Raw genomic sequence first — 20,661 nt, 5'->3', positions numbered from 1 at the left:
CATCTAAAATTAGTTTTAATTTTAAAGTTAGACAAACAAGTATCATTTTTATTGTAATGAGTTGAGTTTATATTATGAATCATTACATTTTTATGACTTATTTAATTTAATGTCATCTAAAATTAGTTTTAATTTTAAAATAAGACAAAAAATATCGACAAATATATTGTTTTGAAATAGTAACCATTTAGATTGGATATGTATGTGGATTAGACGAATATATCAAACCTCAAATGAGGACAGGGGCGAGTACATAATTTTATTCTTGACAAATATGAGGGGTAGAACCGGAAAGGAAATAGGAAACAAAATATTCATCCATGCTCTACCCTTTTGTCATGCCTACTCAGAGTCATCCTTTATACATCTTTTTGTCTTAAATATTACAAATTTGGATATGATTAAAATATCTTTTAGTCTTTTACTTATTTGATTTCTTTTTTTGTTTTAAATTTTATTGAGTGAATACAGCAAAAGACATGCTCGTCTCCATTGTCTCATTGTCATGCATATTCACAATTATCACTTATAATTTTTTTATTTTAAATAATTACAAATTTAAATAAAATTAAAATACCTTTTAGTCTTTCAATTATTTTATTTTTTTGTTTTAATTTTGTGTTCTAAATAAAAAAAATGATTTGATCCATTCACATATCTTTATTAAATCAATTTATCATATAACATTATATTATTATATACATAACATTGATTCCTTTAAACATTAATTCCTTTACTACCTTTAATAGCAATGAACTTAATAAATTAAATATGTATTTTACTATTTATTTGTCTATAAAACATATGAAAAAGGTGCGGAGGCATAGTTAAGCCCATAAAAATAAAGACAAAGGTAATTTTTTTTCTTGTAAAAATTTAATACAAATGAAACTTATTTCCATTGTCTTCAGTGATCTTGCATGTTGCAAGTAATTTTGACAATCTTACATACATTTGTAAAACACAAGTTGTATAAAAAGAATGAAAAAAGGTGGTGGTGGGGATTAAGGAAGGCTGACAAATAAAAAGGTAATACTTCTACATTGTCGGTGATGCAAAGCAATGCCCTCCATATGAAACTCAAGGTAAAAGCCACACCCATAGCAACAATTAACTATCTATTTTCGCAGGTTGCAGCAGCTAGCTAATATTTGACCATCATCTGCAGAAAAAAGAAATCATTTTCAAAAGGGAGGACATCTTTGGTGGTTAACAAAAATATTTCAGAACCGTTCAAAACCATATTAATTGCCAAAAACATCAAAAAAATTTAATGGAATTTGAAAACAAAACGACTTGAATTCACACAAGTACACAGTCGGCACTGTGCAACTCGATGATACTCGAGGTATGAAGGTTGCCAAATGAAATTATTTTACCGAACATGTCAATAGATATATCAATTTCTGCAATTGAAAAAAGAAACAAATTTATCAAGCAATAATGTTTCAATTCTTGAAGCAATTCTCATGTTAGGGAATACAATAAAATTCAAGAGAGTTAACAAAGTTATCTAAAATAAACAAAAAATACACAGCAACAAAAAAAAATTATTGTGAATTGAACATCTTAGTCTACAAAAAGAAAGGCAAAAGTTATTAAAAAATGCTAATTAAAGAAACAAAACAAAAAATTAAGGGCATCAGCAAAAGCTACCATTAGGCATTTTAGCCAAGCAACACAAAATATGATTTCTAAGACAAAATTTCTACACTAATAATATGATGATACACAACAAAAATTTATCAAAGTTTAATAATTAGTTGATAAATTACAACATAGCATTTCGTATTTAAAATGGGGAAGTGGATTACAACAACATAACACCATAGGCAAATCTACAAGGATCTTAACCACAAAAGAAGGCATTGTGACATTACCTCTCATTCCCTCTATCACTTTAGGCAATATTTCTTCAACTAGCATTTGGCACCATAACTCCCCTCAGCAGTAAATAATTATGTTGCCCCAAGACACCACCCATCAAACTGATTAGCTTGCTCAATGTTGTAGGATCAGTCTCTTGACTACCTAAACACCTCCATGATTACTTACAGATCTCTCCCTGTCCTTAAATAAACACATGTACAACCATTAATACATGTTCATGGATACGAAATTTCAAAGTAAAGAAGCACATGACTTTTTCATAGTGGTCTGGGACTTTGGGTAGATAATCTACAAATTTCTCCAAAACAAAGTGCCATGATTGCCATCAGATTTGACTCCCTAGTTATTCCTTAACCTTCCACAATTTTGACTTTCATTGTAAGGATAAACTTAACAAGACTTTGAGCAATTCAAGACTAGAGGTAGGATGACAGACTTTGGGTAGAGAATCTCATATTACTCAACAACAAATTGACATAATTTAGTCAAACACTATCACTGTGAGGAAGCAAAAACTAAGATCATAAACAGGGCGTGGGTGCACAGAATGATGAATTGATAAATTAAATACAGGAAGAAATTTTGGTACCACACAATCTCTAATAATTTATTTTAGAATTTGAAGCAAGCAGAACATATCAAATAGCTATTCTATTATCAGAAAACCAGTTGGTAGTTGGAATCCACAAACAAGAAACATGGATAACCAGCACTCACATGGTACACAGTGAGAGTCTTCCCGTTTGCACCTCTGACAACCTTCACCATAACTGCAACCTAGGATACATGAGCCAAGCTCTCAGGCAGCATAACCTCTCCAAACATTTCATCCTCAAGACGAAAGGACAAAACAAAATAGTACCAAGCACCGGTCACATAGCGCTTGGCAACCCAATGAACAAGCCCGTCCTCAAAACCATCGGGAGCATCTCCAGCCACGTAACAGACAGGAGCAATGCTATCAAGGATCCTCCAAGACCCAGTTGCAAGAGGGTAAAGCTCAAACAAGGGAGCAGAAAGGCCAAAGCTTTCATCATCCACGATGCAAGAAATTCTGATCACCTTGTAATCGCAATTACTCGAATCAAAACCGAGGGCAATGTAGGAATGGTGGTAGCAAGGGTAGTCGTGGGGTGTGGGCAGGTAGACATATCGTCGAATACTTGGATTGCAAATGATAACGGGCAGGCATTGTTCACCGTAGGCAATGCAAAGGAGATCTCGGTGATGCAGGCATTACAGAAGGCAACGACGGGGAACTCGTGATCGGGGAAGGAGGGAAGGCGGAGGGTGAGGAAGGGATCTCGGCGGCGGTGGTGGAGGGAGATGAAGGATTCGTTGGTGACTAGAGACCGCCATAACTTGCACACTGCGCTGCATCTCACAATGCTTTTTGATGGAAGTCTGCGAAAGATTTCCACCAGGATTTCATCGGGGAAGAACACGTTGCCAGACATTGCTTTTTGGATTTACAATTGAACAATGAAATGAAACCGAATAGAATGATCATAGGACGGAATGAAAATGTCGAAATTGTTGTCTTGGATACGAATTCATTACGTTGCTTCAAGACACCATCCATACCACCCAGCTTGCTCAGTGTTGTAGGACCATAATAACTTAGAGAAGTATCCCTCTCCTTAAATAAACACGAATACAACCACAAATCCATGGATGTGAAATTTCAAACTTGAAAAAAAGAAGCATTTGACTTTTATTTTTCATAGCCGCGTGGGATTCTGGGCAGATAATCTACAAATTTCTCCTGAACAAAGTGCCATGATTGCTGTCAGATTTGACTACCCCGTTATTCCTTGACCTTCGGTTGAGAATCAAGCAGAACTTCGGTTGCTAGTCTCGTATAACTCGAACAACAAACTTTTTTTGACAGAATTTGGTAAAACACTATCACATTGAGGAAGCAAAAACTATGACCACAAACAGTGTGCATAGCATGATGAATTAAGGTAACATTCCAAAAATATAGGAAGAACTTTTGACGCCATACAAAGCTCTGTAATAATTTGGCCGAGAAGTTTCTTTTAGAAATTTGAAGAAAGCAGATTCTATAAGCAGAAGAAAACTAGTTGATACTTGGAATTCAGAAACAAGAAATATGCCTCCCATTGAGAAAGTATATAGTATAAAACACACATACAGCAGGTAATATAATGATATATATTCGACAAGAATGGGATTGGAATGGCATTACCTATAAGCCACCACACCAGTTGTTTTATTGAGTAAAACTAAGGTCTAAAGGAAAGTATGGTATGAGAAAGAAAAAAAATTCAAATCCTAAAATCATGATAGTTGAGAATCATATTTATTGTGAATGAGTAAAATTTATTTAATTGAACATAATAATTAAAGAATTGTCTATATTTTTATTAATTATTTTAATTATTTATCATATTATATAATTTAATAAAAAAATAATATGATGTTTTTACTGTAATAAAAAAATTAAATTAAAAAAGATAAGATTCCAACCTCCAAGGTAGAAAAGTTTTCCTAAACAACTGATTAAAAAAACTTTTCTATGAATGTTAGTATGTTTTAAAAATGCATACCCTGCGTCACGCTCTAGTTCAATTTCAACGTCCTTTAATAGGTTCTCCAAATTAGGTGTCTCTTTCTGGCCACATTCATGAGCAGCAACATCTGAGCGTTGTTCCTAACACGGAATGCTCATGGTAGAACTGTAACGGGGTGGAAGATTTCCACCAGCATTTCATCCGGGAACAAGTTTTCAGACATTGATTTTTGATTTTGGAACCTACGATTCGACAACGAAATGAAAAATAGCTTGAAATAAACTCATTGCGATGGTGCAGTTTAAACTTTAACTAATTTCGTAGAGTGAATTTTTAAAGACAGAGAAGACATACCAAGTTGGGGACAATCAACTAGCTTGCCTTGGCAATTAAGCCTGTGTTTGCTTGGCTGTAAGGTACGGAACAGGTGTGAAACTGAAAAAAAAATGAAATATAAAAGTGTAAGACTTATACTAATTTTTAAAACTTTTATTCCAAATTTAGCCAAGGGAGACCTAAACCAAACACTAACTAAAAAAGTTACTCACCAAACCTTGGCTCATAGAGTTTTTTTACACACACAGTATATATATATATAGTTTTTCGGTTATTAAAAAATTTCCCTATTTTGGTTTTCTGAATTTAAAAATCCTTGGTTTTTATTCTTGTACTTCTTAAAAAGTTCTTAAACAAAGTTCTATATTACCTTAAGTAACGACATATATATTTGATAAAAGTAGTAAAGTATACGTGAATATTGTATCCTCATTTGGCAATTTGTACTTTTGTAGGCATGAATGCCAAATATTTATATGGTTACAATTTTTTCTTCTTATTTTTTATATGGTTATAACATAGCAAGTGTTGAGTGTTTTATTCTAAATATATTTTTATCCTCTATTTTTTATTTTTTTTAATAAAAAATGATTTATATGGTTTGGTTTTTAACTGATTTTCTTTTAATTATTTTTGAAACCTCTAATATATTTCTTTTATCTATTTCCAAATTTATCTCACAAATGTACCGATCAAACCAATATTAGGATCAGAAGCATCAACATTCAAAACTTCCAAGGTACATTGTCTCACCAATTATTGGAATATAATTTAGAGAAAGAAAAAACAACTGAGATAATGTATGCAATCGACTTCCAAATTTGTTGAGATAGGATATTGAGAATGTGAACATTAAAAGAGAGATTCTCCCGCTAGATTATGTTTTCTAATTTCCAATAAGAAACAGATTGCAGCTAAACAACTGAGACTGCATCCCATCTACTAAACACAACTGAACTTGCATGATTATGCCACACAACAGGATCAACTACGAAAACAAGATCGTGGTAATTTATAAAGGAAAATGACGAGCTCATTAAATGATCAAGGCTAAATCAAAATTATTCTGTTAGGTACAAAAAATCAACTCCACCATCACCATACATAGACAACACAACAGAAGAGAAAGAAACAAACATTAATATCTTCACCCTGACCAAAATTTCACAAAAGCATCAACAAAAACTTTCAAAACAGCTAAAAGAGGGTTAGGTTCTTGCTTTGCAGAATTCTTAGCTGCTCCATCCCAGGATTCTCTGCAGTGAAAACCAAAGAAAGGGCCAATTAAAATGGAATACGAAATCTGCACATCATTTGAGATCAAGTCATTTTAGATATACTTACAGATTGATCCTATCCACAGTTGTGTTGCTTCTTCTTTGAGAGTTGCCACCAAGTTGATCATCAACTCTATGTTTATCAGCTTTTAGCAGGCTACCATCTTCCTCTGAAGGTTTACAAGTCTTGCTGAGGTTATTGGTTTGAGTGCTTGTCTGCAACAATACATTTAAATGTTACAAGGAAATTTATCCTCAAATAACTATCAGAAAGTTACTAACTGTTGTTTATTATTTGAGTTCCACAAGTCTTATCTTTCCAGAGAAAATGCAAACCAATTAATCCAGTAGCTGAGGATGAAGAAAAAGAAAACAAAAAATTGATACATTCAAAGTAGTTGTGACAATTTTAGAAAATGTTGAGATAAAAGTACAGATAGTAAAATATAACCTTAACTCCATCTATCATCTGGCTTTGGCTGATGGTTTTGAAGGTTATGATATTTTGATTATATGCTCTAACTTGAGAATCACTGCGATCTTCAAATTCATGATGATCAAAAAGTTCTTTGCGGGTAGAATGATTGGAGCTTTCTTCTAACATATCCTGTACATTCTCCTCCTTATCAAGCCCAGCATTAGAGGAGTCCTCTAATATTTGATTTCCAGGGGCATACTCAAATTTCTCGCATTGTTTCAATTTCAACTTTTTTATATCATTTTCTGGTGAATTACTTGAGTCCCCCAACCCTCCCAGATCAGTAGTCCCAGAAACAGAGTTTAATGGAAATGTCTCTACTACCAAGTCTTCTGTCACAGCAGTTACTTTAGCCATTGGTGTTGTGGCAACTGCCAACTCTTGTTCAGCATTCTGATTGAGTGCCAAAGGATCACCTACCTGCATCTCAGGAATAACAGTTTCATTGGATTCCTCGTTTATCATATTCACCTGGCTACCATTTAAGACATGCCCTCTGTCAACAATTTTGTGCTCGGTTCCAGAACAACACCCTCCAGAAAAGACAGCAGTTTCAACAGATTCATTGTTCGTCACATCTACCTGGCTAACATTCATGGTTTGCCCTTTGTCAAACATTGGATGCTCATCTCCAGTATCACACCCATCAACAACAACAGCTGCTTCAATGGATTCCTTGTTTGTCACGTCTACATGGCCAACACTTATGACATCCCCTTTGTCAACCACCTGCTGGTGCACAGCTTCGGTATAAGACACATCAGAAACGGAAATCATCTTGCTGTTTGTGTCCTGAAGTTTGTCAAGCTCACAATGGTTTTCAATTAAAGATGCAGCCAAAAAAGGTTGAGGATCTCTGGCAATTGAACCCAGTGGATTTTGTTCAAAAAATTGATCAGTGTTTAGCTCCTCTAGAGTGAACTTAGCAGGACCCAATACTCTATTTTCTTGAATTATATCACGTACAATCTCCCGTACTGTGTAGAAAGAGCCACCAACTTCTTTATGTGTAAGATTAAGTGATGGAAAGTTTCCATTGTTCAACTCTTGGTACCTGGAGACAAGTAAATAGACAGTAAACACAAGTGATGCATTTAACAAATCATTAACAAAACAGACCCCTAAAGTTCGACTTAAATTACAACAACTAAAAAGAATAATAGGAGCATACTAAATAGTTCAACCATTCAACCTTTTGAAGCATGTAATATAAAAGCATAGTGGAAGAGAAAATTAGTAGTAGAATGATATCAAATAACAGAAAGGATACACAAATACAAAAGGTCTTATCTGTGAATAGAAGTTTACCAAATAGGCATTTATTAAAGGTAAAAATAGTCATAAAAAAATCCATGCATCAGTTTTATTAGTAAAATTGAACAGGAAACAAATATCAATTTGTACTCCCACGTTAAACTGGTGCCAAAAATAGATGTTGCAAAATGTTCATATTGGCATTAATTAAACATTAAATATCAATATAATAAGCATCCTTATTGCTTCTTGGATCACATTTGCATTATTGATAGATAGATAAATAAATAATTACATAAGTACCTCAAAGGCTCAAAAGTTGTATGTACCGGTGAAAATTCCATTCCTTCAAATAATTTCTTTAACACAGTGTTTGGGGGGAAATGGAAGGGAGCAAAATCCCTCCTCATCTGACTTTTGCTCCCCTTCAATATTGGGGGATTTGGAGGAGAGGAGAGGATTTATGACACTTGAAATGTATGGACTAAAATATCACTACTTATGTTTTGAAATCTAAATTTATAAGGGTATAAAACTAAATTCATTTCTAAAATCTCTAGCTTCCTCTTGTGAACTAAACAAGACAACCCTCACCTTCTCTTAACCAAACAAAATGTTTAATCAAAATCACTCCGCTCCCCTCTCCTCCCCTTCCATTAAAATTCATTCACTCCCCTCTCTTCCTTTGAACCAAACAGAGCCTAAATAAAACACAATGTCTCTAACACGTTGCCCTTAGTTTTGACAAAATGAGTGAACCTCTCTTCTAGTTCATCATATACATTGATCATAACAGGTAGCAGAGTAAGAAACAACGACAAAAGAAATTGGTAAAAATCAAACACATCCTCCAAAAACCATTCCTAACAGGACGGTATGGATAAAATCATTAAACAATCAAATTCAATAATCTGTAAAACACAAGCAGGAACAAAGGTCAATAGGATCAAGAAAAACTAATATGCAATTACTTCTTTATAAAGGATTCAACCATTGCCTTCCTTTCCTGCTTTGAGCGGCGAATCCGAGTCTTTCTCCCTTCGGATTCATTGTGTTTAGCAAGCGCAAACGTCTGCCCCCAGCCACCCTTTACAGAGTGCATCATGTTTGTAGAATCTCAACCTGCGAGTAGTAATAGTCAACTCAAAAATATCATGACTAAGCAAAATTCAATTCCAGTGGTACATAACCCAGAAATTGATGGGTTTGGAGAAAATGAAATAAAAGAGATTTTGCTGTAGTTTCGTGGAATTGTAAGAATAATAAAATGGTACTAATAAGCAGTAAAAGATAATTAGAATCGAAATAAAGAAAGAAGAAATGTATGGAAATTGGGGAAACGAAAAGAAATAGAGAAAGAGAGAGAGAGATAGAGGACAGTACTTGAGTTGGCAAAACCCTCTCACGGCCTCAGTCGCAACATTGAAGAGGCGAAGCGCATCGTACCAATACCATTACGATAGCGATTGGTCCAAGTGTGGGCGCGGGAGAGACTATTTTTTTATTTTCAACTTTTTGCGTCGCTTCTTTCAGGACTACAACATCCCATGTATTACGAGAATATATATATAATTTTTTTTTTAAAAAAAAACTCGTTAGTTTTTGTTTTTAGACCATGCGTATTTTTAAAGTAAGAGTGAAACTAGATCGGACCTTCTAATAGATAATTTGATATAAATGAAAATTTTCTACTATAAAAGAGTATTTTTTAGTTTTAAATTAAATTCATTCTATTTGAAGAAAAATACCATGTTTAAACTTTTTATTTTAAAAAATAAATACTTGCATCAATATCTAATTGTTAGTTTTTAAAACTTAAACCATGTATTATTAAAAATACTCTCTCTTAGACATCTTTCTGTTCTGTAATTTTGAAAGAAAAATATTTACTTATAAATTAAAAAGTTGAGTACAATAGCTATATTTAAACAATTTTTTTTTTATGAAATGCAAAAATTATTTTACATGAAACTCCAATTATCCAACTATCTAATGGAATCATAAGTAAAGTAACCACGCACCACTTTTACAGAAACTAAATTTAAATCCTCAATTGGATAATTGTAGCCTTGTAGGTAAGAACTTTCATGAAGCAACTTAACGCGCGGAGCTTTTTAAGTCCCCTGCGAACAAAGGTGATCTATAAGAGAATTTCTTTTTTTAAGATAAGAGTAATTCCACCGTAGATTTGCCTACAATGGATTTTTGTAAAAAAAACATTTCCTCTTCTAGTCTCCCTTTTATTGTCTCCGTTTCTTCTCCTTACCGTCGTCGCCGCCGCCTTCCTCCTCCACCGTTGCCATCACACCCACTCCTCTCCCTCTGCCGCCGATGACGATGACAACGACGACATGGCCTCGAGATTGGACAGCCTCTTCACCACTAACAACAACTTCCGCGACGGCGGCGATCACACAACCACCACTGATAGTGATGCCACTGCACACGTCTCACCGACAATGGCTTCTGTCGTTGCAGACGTACTCTGCCTTCGTTTATACCATCGCAAGACTAATGCTCTGTTAGTGGTTGTCCGAGTTCGCACCACCAATCTCTCTGTCACGGTATGACTGATCTACAAATCAAGAACTCATACACGAACAAATATGAGACAATATACATCAACAGAGGTTAATTCAGATCTGCAAGTTATTATCAAGGACATAGAAGTGGTTGCAGAGCTAGACAACGGCAGTGCCGGTGAGGATCATCAGGATGGAGCCAACAAGAAGGAGTGGGACAGCACCGTCAAGGAGGAGACAGATCGAACCTGCGACTAAAGGGGATCTCTTTTAAAATATATATATATATATATATATATATATATATATATATAAATCTGGTGTGGACAAGTCTATGATAATCCAACACTACACAAACTTTCTAGGGCTACAATTTCTTTCCCATCGTGGGAGACTTAATTGGCTCTCCCACAATAGACTACACATTCCAACTTTCATTTCAAATCCTTAAAATTGGGAGCCTAAAAAAATTAACGCTTAGATTTGTTACATGACTTGCAAATATTAAAGTCTGTTTAACCACAAATCATGCCAAAATTAACTGAACAGTTCTAATATAAAACTCAAAATAGTTTTTCACTTAAATTAAGATATTATAATATGTAAGAATATAATTTTGACAACTGTATAGGCAGATTAGTCTTAACATAGTTATTATAAGAGTAAAAATCAACCAGCGGAATGTTTATATTTTACTAGCTCTTTGCTTTCTACTGAAAATAACAGCAGTAGCGCAGCAACAATTATAATACAGAAACTATTCACGTAAAAACCAGCCATTATTCTACTCAAAATTGCCACTAATTTTTTTACCAAATATACAATAATGAAAGAATAAAAATTTAAGCTAAATCAAATGTAATTGATGAATGCATTTCCATAGACTATGAGTACACTTCTAAGTGGAACTACCTGTGTCTTCTGTGCTGCAATAATTGACCATGAATGAAAAAAGGCCGTGAAATTAATGAACAGCAGAAGATGGGAAACTCCTTTGCTCTCTGTCTCGCCCTTTTCTGCGACTGAGGATTGAGTATACGTATTCAGTTAATGAAGAAAGAAACAATACTGTCTCTATGATCTGTGCCAATGTTAGAATCTAGGCCTCTCCAATTTGCCAGGCAATTTTCCCGACTGAAGCGAAAATGGGATCGCAAAGCGTTTGACTAAATTTCAAGTCTTATCGTCCAAGTGATTTCTGCTTGTAACCATACTTCATTCTTTCAAATAGTTTTTCTTTTGTTTTTCTTTTTTTATCCATTTTTAGCCTGTACCTTTCTTCCCTCTCCCTTTCATAAATCCCTTGCCAGTGTACCTCCCCTGTCATTGGCCACAACCACATTTCCCTTGGATGGTCACCATCATCTGCAGCCTCGGCCAGATCTTCGTCCATACTTTTCAACAATGAAAAATTGAAGTATTTTGACCACATAAAACCTTTCCGTTGTTCAATAGGGTGCTGCTCTTCCATAGAACCAGTGTTAGGATTTATATATACCATCTTTCGTGCACTATGATAAGCCCATACATTGATGAGAAGTTCCAACATGCGACAGTAGCAGTGCTTCTTCTGCATAGAAAGAACAGAAGTAAGAAATATAAATAAATTAAGAAACCTTGAAAGCAAATGCAAACAAATTACCTCAATCTCTGAAGAGCCTAACAAGCACAGGCTGTATTTAGTGGAGTCTCTGTGCTTAGCATCAATGGAATCAACAAACATCCTGCATTCAATTGACAACATTTCAGGTTTCTAGTCACATTCACATCAAGAAAGTACCTTTAATTAACCTACTGTTATGAAAGCTAACAAGGATTCATTAATTACCGAGAGAACATTATGAACTCCAAGAAAGAAGAGGTTGGCATCACCCAGCTGTGCAGTGCTGACCAATAACCACCATCTTCCGGCATGGGGGGCAGTGCTTCCGCATGGGGGGGCAATGCATACATCTGGCGGAAGCCATCTTGAAAAACAATTCTGATGCAATTGGAAGCATAATATCAGTCGAGTTTGAAACACATTACAATATCCAAACTCCAAAGTCCAACTTCTAGAAATTCCAGTTCTGAACCTCCAAACATATTTCTTTTAGAGGAAGTTTCATATTTTTCAAATGGGCTGTCATACCAAATTAAAAAAACCAAGTGATTCTAAACATTTTATTCTGTAGGTAGTGCAAATAACACTAGATGCAACTTTAGGAAAGATCAGGGAAGGAGGTGGGATGCTTGGAATTCTTAAGATGCTGAAATACAGCAATGAACAAAATGAATGTATAATGTTATATTCCTCATTATATACCTGCAGTTGCCTCCATTTAAGATGTCACACATGTACCAAAAAGAAATTGCATTGTGGTTTCTTATGGCACTCTGATCCATGTCCAAACGTCCCCAAAAGTATATTACATCTCCTCTAAAATTCTCTTGCATTGTCTCTTCCAGGACATTTTCGGCTTTCGCTGACAATGCTACCTGCGTTAACAAAAGATGTGCATCAATCAAGCAATTATTTCAAAAATAATTTTCCATACATTGAAAAGCTACATATATATGAAACAAAAAAGAAAACAAGACACAACTTTTTCCAAAGAAAACTTCATACTTGCATCAATTGATGCATAACCTAAAATAAAAGGTATATTAGTTTTGTTAATTAAACTCAAGGCTAACTTAAGAGATTTTTTAAATTGTGAAAGCTATTTAGCTTGGATTTTCATATTCACAAAGGTTTATTATACTTCATATAAGAAAAACTTTGCAAACAAAACAAAAGGAATACCTTCCTACCAGCAGCACGCCATGATTGAAACCCAATCCAAGGCCTCCTGTGAATGCTATCCACCCTATTTGCAATTGCAAACATTCCTCCCATTTCACAGAGAATGTCCCGATAATATGTGTCATTCAAAAGAGGCAAGCGACCAACTGCATCCACATCATCAGAAGTTTGTCTCTGCGCTCTTCTAGACTGCCAGAAATAATATTCATTATTATCAGAAAAAAAGGTCAACTTATTTCCAATAGATTTACACAAGACACAAAACAAAACCTTTTTCGTTAAATTCAAGCAAGTGGTCATCCCAAGAAAAATAGAGCAAAAATTATCTAAAAAAATTATTTCACGAATTTAAAGGATTAAAAAATACAAATTTTAATTCAAGACTAAAAAGGACATATTACATTTGAGAGACTAAAATATATTTAAGTTTTTTTTCTCTTGCTTCGTAAGGGAAAATACTCTAAATTTGAAATATTTAAAAATGGTATCTAGAGAGTATTACAATAAATAGATCAAAATATCATATTGAACTAGAAAGAAATAAATAGAAAACGAGGAAAGAGAAAAAAAGGCTAAAGGAGAACAAGAGATCAAGCATCTTAACTATGGACAAAGATACTCACAAGGCTTAACCCACGATAGAGAGAACCATGGTGTAAAAATGGCCACACTCCTGCACCATTGTATATCTCATAAATGCACACAGATTGTCCTGTTCTCTCAAGCTCCCCTTCATCCCTCTCATTGACTTCAAACTTCAGTTTCTCAGATTTTCTAGCATTACGATATATATCATCCCATACACTAACACCTTTCTCCATTCTCTCTTCAGCCTACAACAGAAAGAAATGACTTTATGGAATCAGCTGTCTCTAAAATAAACTGACCATGAATTGCTAACAGATGAAACAGAGACAGTTGATAAGAAAGACTAGACCATACCTCTTCCACTTCAAACATTTCATTCTCTTCAGATATTTCAATTTCTCTCAAAGTATCCAAATCCAATTGGGTTAGTTCATCTTGCAGTGGAACCTCTGTTCCATTCTCAACAATGCTTGTTGAATAATTAAGACTTGCCAACTCATGCTCAACAGCATAAACAATGGAAACTTTTCTATTGGAATCTATCTTTGACAAGTCTATTTCATTCTGGAATAAATTCCATTCCCATGACCCCTGTTGAATCTGAGAAACAGCACCAGGCAGTAAAGCATCTGAGGGAAAATTGAGTACATTCTCCAGAAGCCTTGCATAACCAGTTATGCAATCCAGAGCTAGTACATTTTTAGCTAGTTGTCTTCCAGATGATGCAATTGCTTGAGCAAATTTAGAAAGTCTTCCATTTGAAAGCAAAAGTGAAAAAGCATTCATCAAAGCTTCAGGATTGTGTTTAGAAAAAAATATCCCGTGAACTCCATCCACAATCTGTGAGTTGAGAAAAGCTCAATGAAAATGAAGGAAAGTAGTAGTTATGGTTTCAGAAATCAATAAATGATGAAAAGGAAAAACTAGAACAAACTTACATATTTTTTTAACACTGAAAAATCAGGTACAACGACAGGAATTTCAAATGTCATTGCTCTGATTAATAATGGAGGAAAACCCTGCACCTCTTGAGCAGAACCATATAGGATGATATCAGCCATTAGTAACACACTATTCACATCACCATTCAAGCCATAGTGCCTTATGGAACCCTGACGAAGTCCCATACGTGAAGCAACTCCCTACATAGACAGCTAATAAATCAGTAAACAATTCAAAGACAATATATTCAAGCTGAGATATCGTCACTAAAGATAAGTCAAACATAATAAAACAGAGCATTGCCACAAATATATTCAGAGAGCTCATCTTCAAGATTTCTATTTCTATTTCTTCAGTATCAAATTTACATCACAGTGCTCAATTTTGGTTTCATGTATTCTTTTATTAGACAAGTAAATTCCAACAATAACATCAACCTGTGCAAATACTGTGAAGTAGTTACCCATTAAAACCTAATTTGACAGCAAAGTAATTTCCTAAGATATAATTCTATAATTGTTTTCATAATTTTTTTATAAATATTTCTCCTGAACAGTGCAAATCATTTAAAGTAAATACTCAACTAAAGTAACTTCTTAGAGTTAGAGATGATTAAAACATACACTAATTGCTTAAATGATGAGCAGTCTAATGTCTTATATTCGTCGGCATCAAGTCATCAAGATAACACATGTAGACCTTAAAAGGAAAGACTACCTGTAAAGCATCATCATAACCATCAGTAGAATTGCCACATAAGAAAACAAATTTAAATGAGTCAGTTGCATCATTCCTCCTTGCATATCTTGTCAGCAGAGGCCCTACAGAATGCATTGCAACAGCATAGTCCCAAGATAGGTCATCAAAGAAGACTGAGCTCCCAACAACTAGAACCAGCATATCATTTTTACCAAATCCACTAAGTTCTCTTAGCTGCTCCTTTGCATGGGTCTTATGATAGCTTTCTGCAGCCCACACATCTACTGGTGATCCAGGAATCACAAAGAAGTTTCCAGTGTCAAGCTCACTATATAACATCTGATACAGGAAAAAATAAAAAATGAGCAATAGCATCAAAACATTTTTGGCAAGCCTAATAGAGAACAGATTCTATTATTCTAATACTGTCATGTTTGTATCTTTGAGCATATGTTACAGCATCTTTACCGGATAAGTAAAATCTGGAAACACAACAACACTGGCTCTGCTAAAAGCACTTCTCCAATGAGAAACAATATGCTCCCAACCCATTTGCTCATAAACTGGAAGGCGACTTGAAAGGCTATCTTCTTGAATAATCCATATCAATGGTACTGAACAAAAAGGCTCCTGCATAACGCTGCAAAAATATAAAACTCACTAATCATAGCATCTAAAACTTCAAAGAAGACACATCTCCTATAACTAAAGAAAAAGGACAGAGAGAGGCCACAGAATGCTCACTGCCTTGGATTCTGTCTAAACATCAAATAACCTTCCAAGACATGAAGACAATAATGATAGAATACATGTCCATAAATTTAATTGTTAACCCAATCTATCAAAGTGATCTTCAGTTCATAGGATAGTTTTTCAAGTACTTACAAACAAAGTAGGTAACATGATTAATTTTGTTTTGGAAAACACCCAAAGAATAGCAATGTTGATTCAACTTGACCAAATTGGACCACCCCCCCCCCCCCCCCCCCCCAAAAAAAAAAAAAAAAAAGAAAGCAGTTCAGAAGTAAACACTTTGCAATTTAGATAACACAAACCTTGAAATGGCTACTTTTGCTTCTAAGGAGTCAACAATGATACCTTCAAAACTGTTGAGAAATCAAAAGGAAAAGGGGGAGATAAGTTAAACACTTATCAAATTACAACAAGAAATTACACAGTACTGAAAAAAAATGTTAAAGCATTAAAACTGACATATAGGTAACCCAAACTTAAACCCCTGGCATCAAACATTAAAGTAAAGTTAGTAAAAGACACATACATTGACCAATCGATCAGGCCTTGATGCTCTGTACTCAAAGGACAGATTCTGCCACCTATGTTTTCCCATATTGAGCGGGCCTTCCCATGCCCTACTGCAAATATCTGTTAATAGACATGGGGAAATGTATGACCTCTCAAAAATTTATACTTCATTACAAAATCAAACATAAATTAACAAGCTACATCATCAATTAGAGGTAACTCATTTTGACAATGATTCAAGTATAAATTATTGTAATCTCAGGCCTAGGTTTTGAATAAATCATTATCAGAATCTATGAAGCAGATAATATCTAACAAAAAATCCAAATGATGTACCTTAAAAACATAACCCAACTTCTGTAGATTCCAAATCACAGTAACCAACATCAATGACTGGGGATCTATCGTCATGTGCCCTAATATCTGAGAGGCGAAAAAAGCACAGATAAACATATTAAGAGCATGTAATCGTAACAAAATTTAACAAGATGTTTTCCATGCAGGATACTATGCTGATTGAATTATGAGATATTTGATGAGTGAGAACCCAATTAAGTGCACAGAAGTTAATATAATCAGCTCTTCTTTTTTTCCTTTTTAAAAAAAATATGAGGCCCAAATGACTAGCCACACCTCTTGGGTCAACCTTTTTGGCCCAAGGGCTACAAGGTTGAGTTCAGGGCCACAAACAAGAAATATTGCTATTCCACATATGCTGTTGAAAAGCTAAGAATCTCTTCTTTGAGGCAATGCTCGTTACTCAAAACCAAAGAAACAGCCCATAATCATGAAGTTAATTATCAAAGTTCTTAGACAGGGATTCTTGCTCAAAGTACAAGTTGTAACTTGTATGGTTTCATGACTTTCATCTCTTTTTTGTTTGAATAGCAGAGAGGCTAAAAGATTTGCATAGCAAATGCATGATCCATATGAAATTAAGAAAACTGGATAAATTTTGCACTTCTGCTTGGGAATTACTACATAGAAGTAGACATGCCTATCCAATGTCAGTAGAAGAACAGAGTTTCTTTATCCTCCATTACTTTTGTAATCACCCTATTTTAATAACTTAGAATTAGGAGTTTGTAGCATGCTATATTACAAATTTACAAGGACCACCAATTCAGTGAAGTAAGCCCTCACTACTTTGTCAAACATTTAGCAGTTTCTATAGATAACTTCCTCCAATCTCAAGGTTATCCACTGCAGGCCTATAGATAACTTCCTCCAACACTATTCTTTAGCAGTTTCAAAGGCTTCTATCAATAGATGGAAAATGTGGTGGGTAGCAGCTACAATCTCAATTTGGAGACTCAGGAATGATATGATATTCCACAATCAATCCTTTGACATCTCTAAGTTGACAGATAGTATCTTATTCCTTTTATGGACTTGGCTGAGGGGTTTGGAAAAAGATTTCAAGACTCATTTCCACTGCTGGTCTTCAGGAATGTCTCTAGCTTTTAGCTAGTGTGACCCCTAGTAGGGTGTTGTTTTTGTAGGGTGGTTGTTTGTTTTCTGTTTTCAGACTAGCTACTTGTATCTCATAGTACCTCTGGTACTTTTCTAATCAATATATATATATATTTTTGCGTTCCAAAAAAAAAAAAAACTTTGTCAAACATTTAGATTTACATAAAAAGTTCCAAACAATAAGTGTAGCAACTATGAAATGATAAATTCTAATAATAAGCTATATGGAAATTAAAGGGTGTAGAATTTTTGTCCATTATGTAAGCCGATTTTGTGGAGTTCAGTTAGATCCTAAGTTCAAATTCTAAGAATTTCATTTGTGCATGCATTGCTGCACCAAGAATTCATGCGATCTTTATTCATACTATAGGAATCAGGTGGGGGGAAATGCCAAAAGTACTGATTTCCCCCAACCATTGGCTACTCACCTTTTTCTTATACAATGTAAAAATAGCATTTTAAATTTATTTAAGGTATAACATACAAAAAATAACCTTAATACATGCAGTCCAGGGGGAGTTCACTCTGGCCTGGTGCAGTCTGTTATTTCCTGACGGTAAACTTCTGAAGCAAAAATCAGATCAGGAATGCATCTAAGCCACCATAGATATTTCAAGATTATTGACATTCCGTTCAACTTAGCCTTAATCAAAAGGGAGAATTTTATCTAAAAACCTTGGGAAAAGAACAAGTTACTTAAGCTCAAGGACCAACAAAGAGTCCAGAATTTGGTAATTGGGAATGAAATGCAAAATTCTCCCGTCATAACAAAAATGCCTCCATAATAAGAAATATCCTACAATCAACTAATCAAACAGAATCCCGTTAAAACAATTAAGAACGCCTTGGCATTGTCATAAGTCATAACTAACAGTAAAAAAGCCTTCACTGCATTGACTAAACAACATTGCAAGAAACAAACAAACACAATCATTGCACGGTTCTCCTTTCACAATTGAAACGGATCCTTCAAATAAAACACACTGCATTTATCTCGCATTATTAACTAAACATCTAACCTCAATAATTTACCAAGATCATAACAAAACAACTAAATCCATTCATCAGTAACACAATGAATGAGGGAACGAGAACTCACGAGAGCTATCCTTGGCGCGCGGACGCCAATTCTGGGCTGGGAGCGAACCGGATCGAGTCCATCGCCAGAGAGGAACCTCTGCGAAATCCTCCCGGGGACGAAGCGGAGCGCGGAGCCGAAGCGGATTCCTCCGCTGATGTACCTGGCGCTATCGGCACTCTGGCGGAAGACGGAGGTGATGGAGCTCTGCAAGACCATGGAGGCGAGGGCGAAGAGGAAGACCACGACGATGATGAAAGCGTAGAATCCGGACTTGGACTTGGGGAACGGGAAGAGCCACAGCAACAAGCCCTTGCGCTTGTGGAGGTGAGATCGGATGCTAATGTTGTTGTTGTTGCTGCTGCTGCTGCTGCTGCTGTTGTTGGAGCGCGGCAATTGCCGATCGAAGGAGGCGCGGTGGCGGTGGTGGCCAGGGTTCCGCTTGAAGGGGAATCCGCCGCGGATCGCACCGAATCCAATGTCCCCGCCGGCGTCGTCGATCTCCGGCTGCGAAGCCACGTTGCGCGACAATCCCATCGGAAAATCAATGAATGAGAGAAAAAGATTTTGCCGCGAGATTTTATTTATGGCAATTTGTAGAAGAGAAGGAGTGAGGGAGAAAGAGTAGGCATTGGTGATATGATGGTGTTATTAACGTTCGGAGTGTTACCATTTTCACATTTTTGTTTTTGGCTTTGCGCTCACTTTGTCAACCTTCTTATGTCACTCTTTCCATTGTCTTTTTTCTCTCTACATTCCTTCTTGATAATAAAATAATGCCTTGACCATATAATAATAATAATAACTTCATTGTAACTAACTTGTGTTGCATAGGATAAACTTAATGTGTAAGCTTTGTTGTTTATGTAAATTAAGAAAGAAAAAAAAGGTTAAGAAGCTTGCTTAAATTTAACAGTATGTTTGATTTGATCAAATTGCAAATGGATAGCACCATTATAATTGTTACATATTTTATTTTAATGGAAAACAAAAAATAATGTACAGTTGGATGTTTTGCATTTGGCATTCATTTTGCGCAATATGATTTATGAATAAATATGATTAATTTTGTATGATAAATAGTTAAAACTTAAAAGTAAATGAATGTTATCTTTATCGTTATCTACATATAATTAAGGGAGCAATAGGAATATATTTTTTTAAGACACTTCCTTGTTTTTTTATATTGAAATTTATTAAAAATACAAAATCAATAAAGATTGATTAAAACATGAGATGAACTAAATTTTATAACTTTTAGTTTAAATATATTTTAAGAAATAAAAGAACATACGATCAAAAGCATGTATGAGAGCGTGCTCATAACATTTCTCTATGATTATTAGACTCGTGAGGTTATTGAAAAGTTTAATAGGAATTAATTTTGTTTCATAGATAATTAATAATGTCATGAGGTTATTTATCATCACACGTAATTTACATTATTATAAATATAGTTCATTTTCTCTCACAAGTGATTAATAATAATATTATTAATTATCATACATGGTTAATTATATGTAAATTTTTTAATTTTGT

General features: G+C 34.8%; 2 protein-coding genes and 1 long non-coding RNA gene across 8 annotated transcripts; all 3 read right to left on the bottom strand.

The window, feature by feature from the left end:
- Positions 1–1,024: 1,024 nt before the first annotated feature.
- LOC113000687 (uncharacterized) lies at positions 1,025–4,096 on the bottom strand. The gene is made up of 3 exons (XR_003265988.2): positions 2,608–4,096; positions 1,881–2,065; positions 1,025–1,162 (listed from the first exon to the last, which is right to left on the bottom strand). It is a non-coding gene; the product is annotated as an uncharacterized lncRNA (long non-coding RNA).
- Positions 4,097–5,774: 1,678 nt separating this feature from the next.
- On the bottom strand, positions 5,775–9,440 carry LOC100791460 (uncharacterized). The gene is made up of 5 exons (XM_006606238.4): positions 9,156–9,440; positions 8,744–8,894; positions 6,492–7,572; positions 6,108–6,256; positions 5,775–6,019 (listed from the first exon to the last, which is right to left on the bottom strand). Exons 2-5 carry the CDS (start codon positions 8,875–8,877, stop codon positions 5,911–5,913), a joined length of 1,473 nt encoding a protein of 490 aa, XP_006606301.1. The 5' UTR covers positions 8,878–8,894; positions 9,156–9,440; the 3' UTR covers positions 5,775–5,910.
- Positions 9,441–9,796: 356 nt separating this feature from the next.
- Positions 9,797–19,847, bottom strand: LOC100790929 (uncharacterized). Of its 6 annotated transcripts, none has more exons than XR_001386965.3 (15): positions 19,144–19,842; positions 16,908–16,994; positions 16,588–16,691; positions 16,364–16,414; positions 15,777–15,948; positions 15,327–15,647; positions 14,606–14,809; positions 14,022–14,507; positions 13,703–13,912; positions 13,080–13,268; positions 12,600–12,772; positions 12,123–12,275; positions 11,937–12,018; positions 11,207–11,864; positions 9,797–10,548 (listed from the first exon to the last, which is right to left on the bottom strand). XR_001386965.3 is itself a non-coding variant. In XM_006606236.3 (15 exons), exons 3-15 carry the CDS (start codon positions 16,980–16,982, stop codon positions 11,475–11,477), a joined length of 2,610 nt encoding a protein of 869 aa, XP_006606299.1. In that variant the 5' UTR covers positions 16,983–16,994; positions 18,539–18,608; positions 19,144–19,270; the 3' UTR covers positions 10,966–11,474. The 6 variants fall into 6 exon arrangements, 3 of the variants coding, with proteins under 3 accessions (XP_006606299.1, XP_006606297.1, XP_003555467.1); XR_420392.4 differs by having other exon boundaries at positions 9,797–10,542; XM_006606236.3 differs by lacking the exon at positions 9,797–10,548 and adding an exon at positions 18,539–18,608 and having other exon boundaries at positions 10,966–11,864; positions 19,144–19,270.
- Between the last annotated feature and the right edge of the window lie 814 nt (positions 19,848–20,661).

Source organism: Glycine max, chromosome 20, assembly GCF_000004515.6.
Source record: "Glycine max cultivar Williams 82 chromosome 20, Glycine_max_v4.0, whole genome shotgun sequence".
NCBI lineage: Eukaryota > Viridiplantae > Streptophyta > Magnoliopsida > Fabales > Fabaceae > Glycine > Glycine max.
Note: the sequence above shows the minus strand (reverse complement) of the source record. Positions and strands in the feature narration are given on the sequence as shown.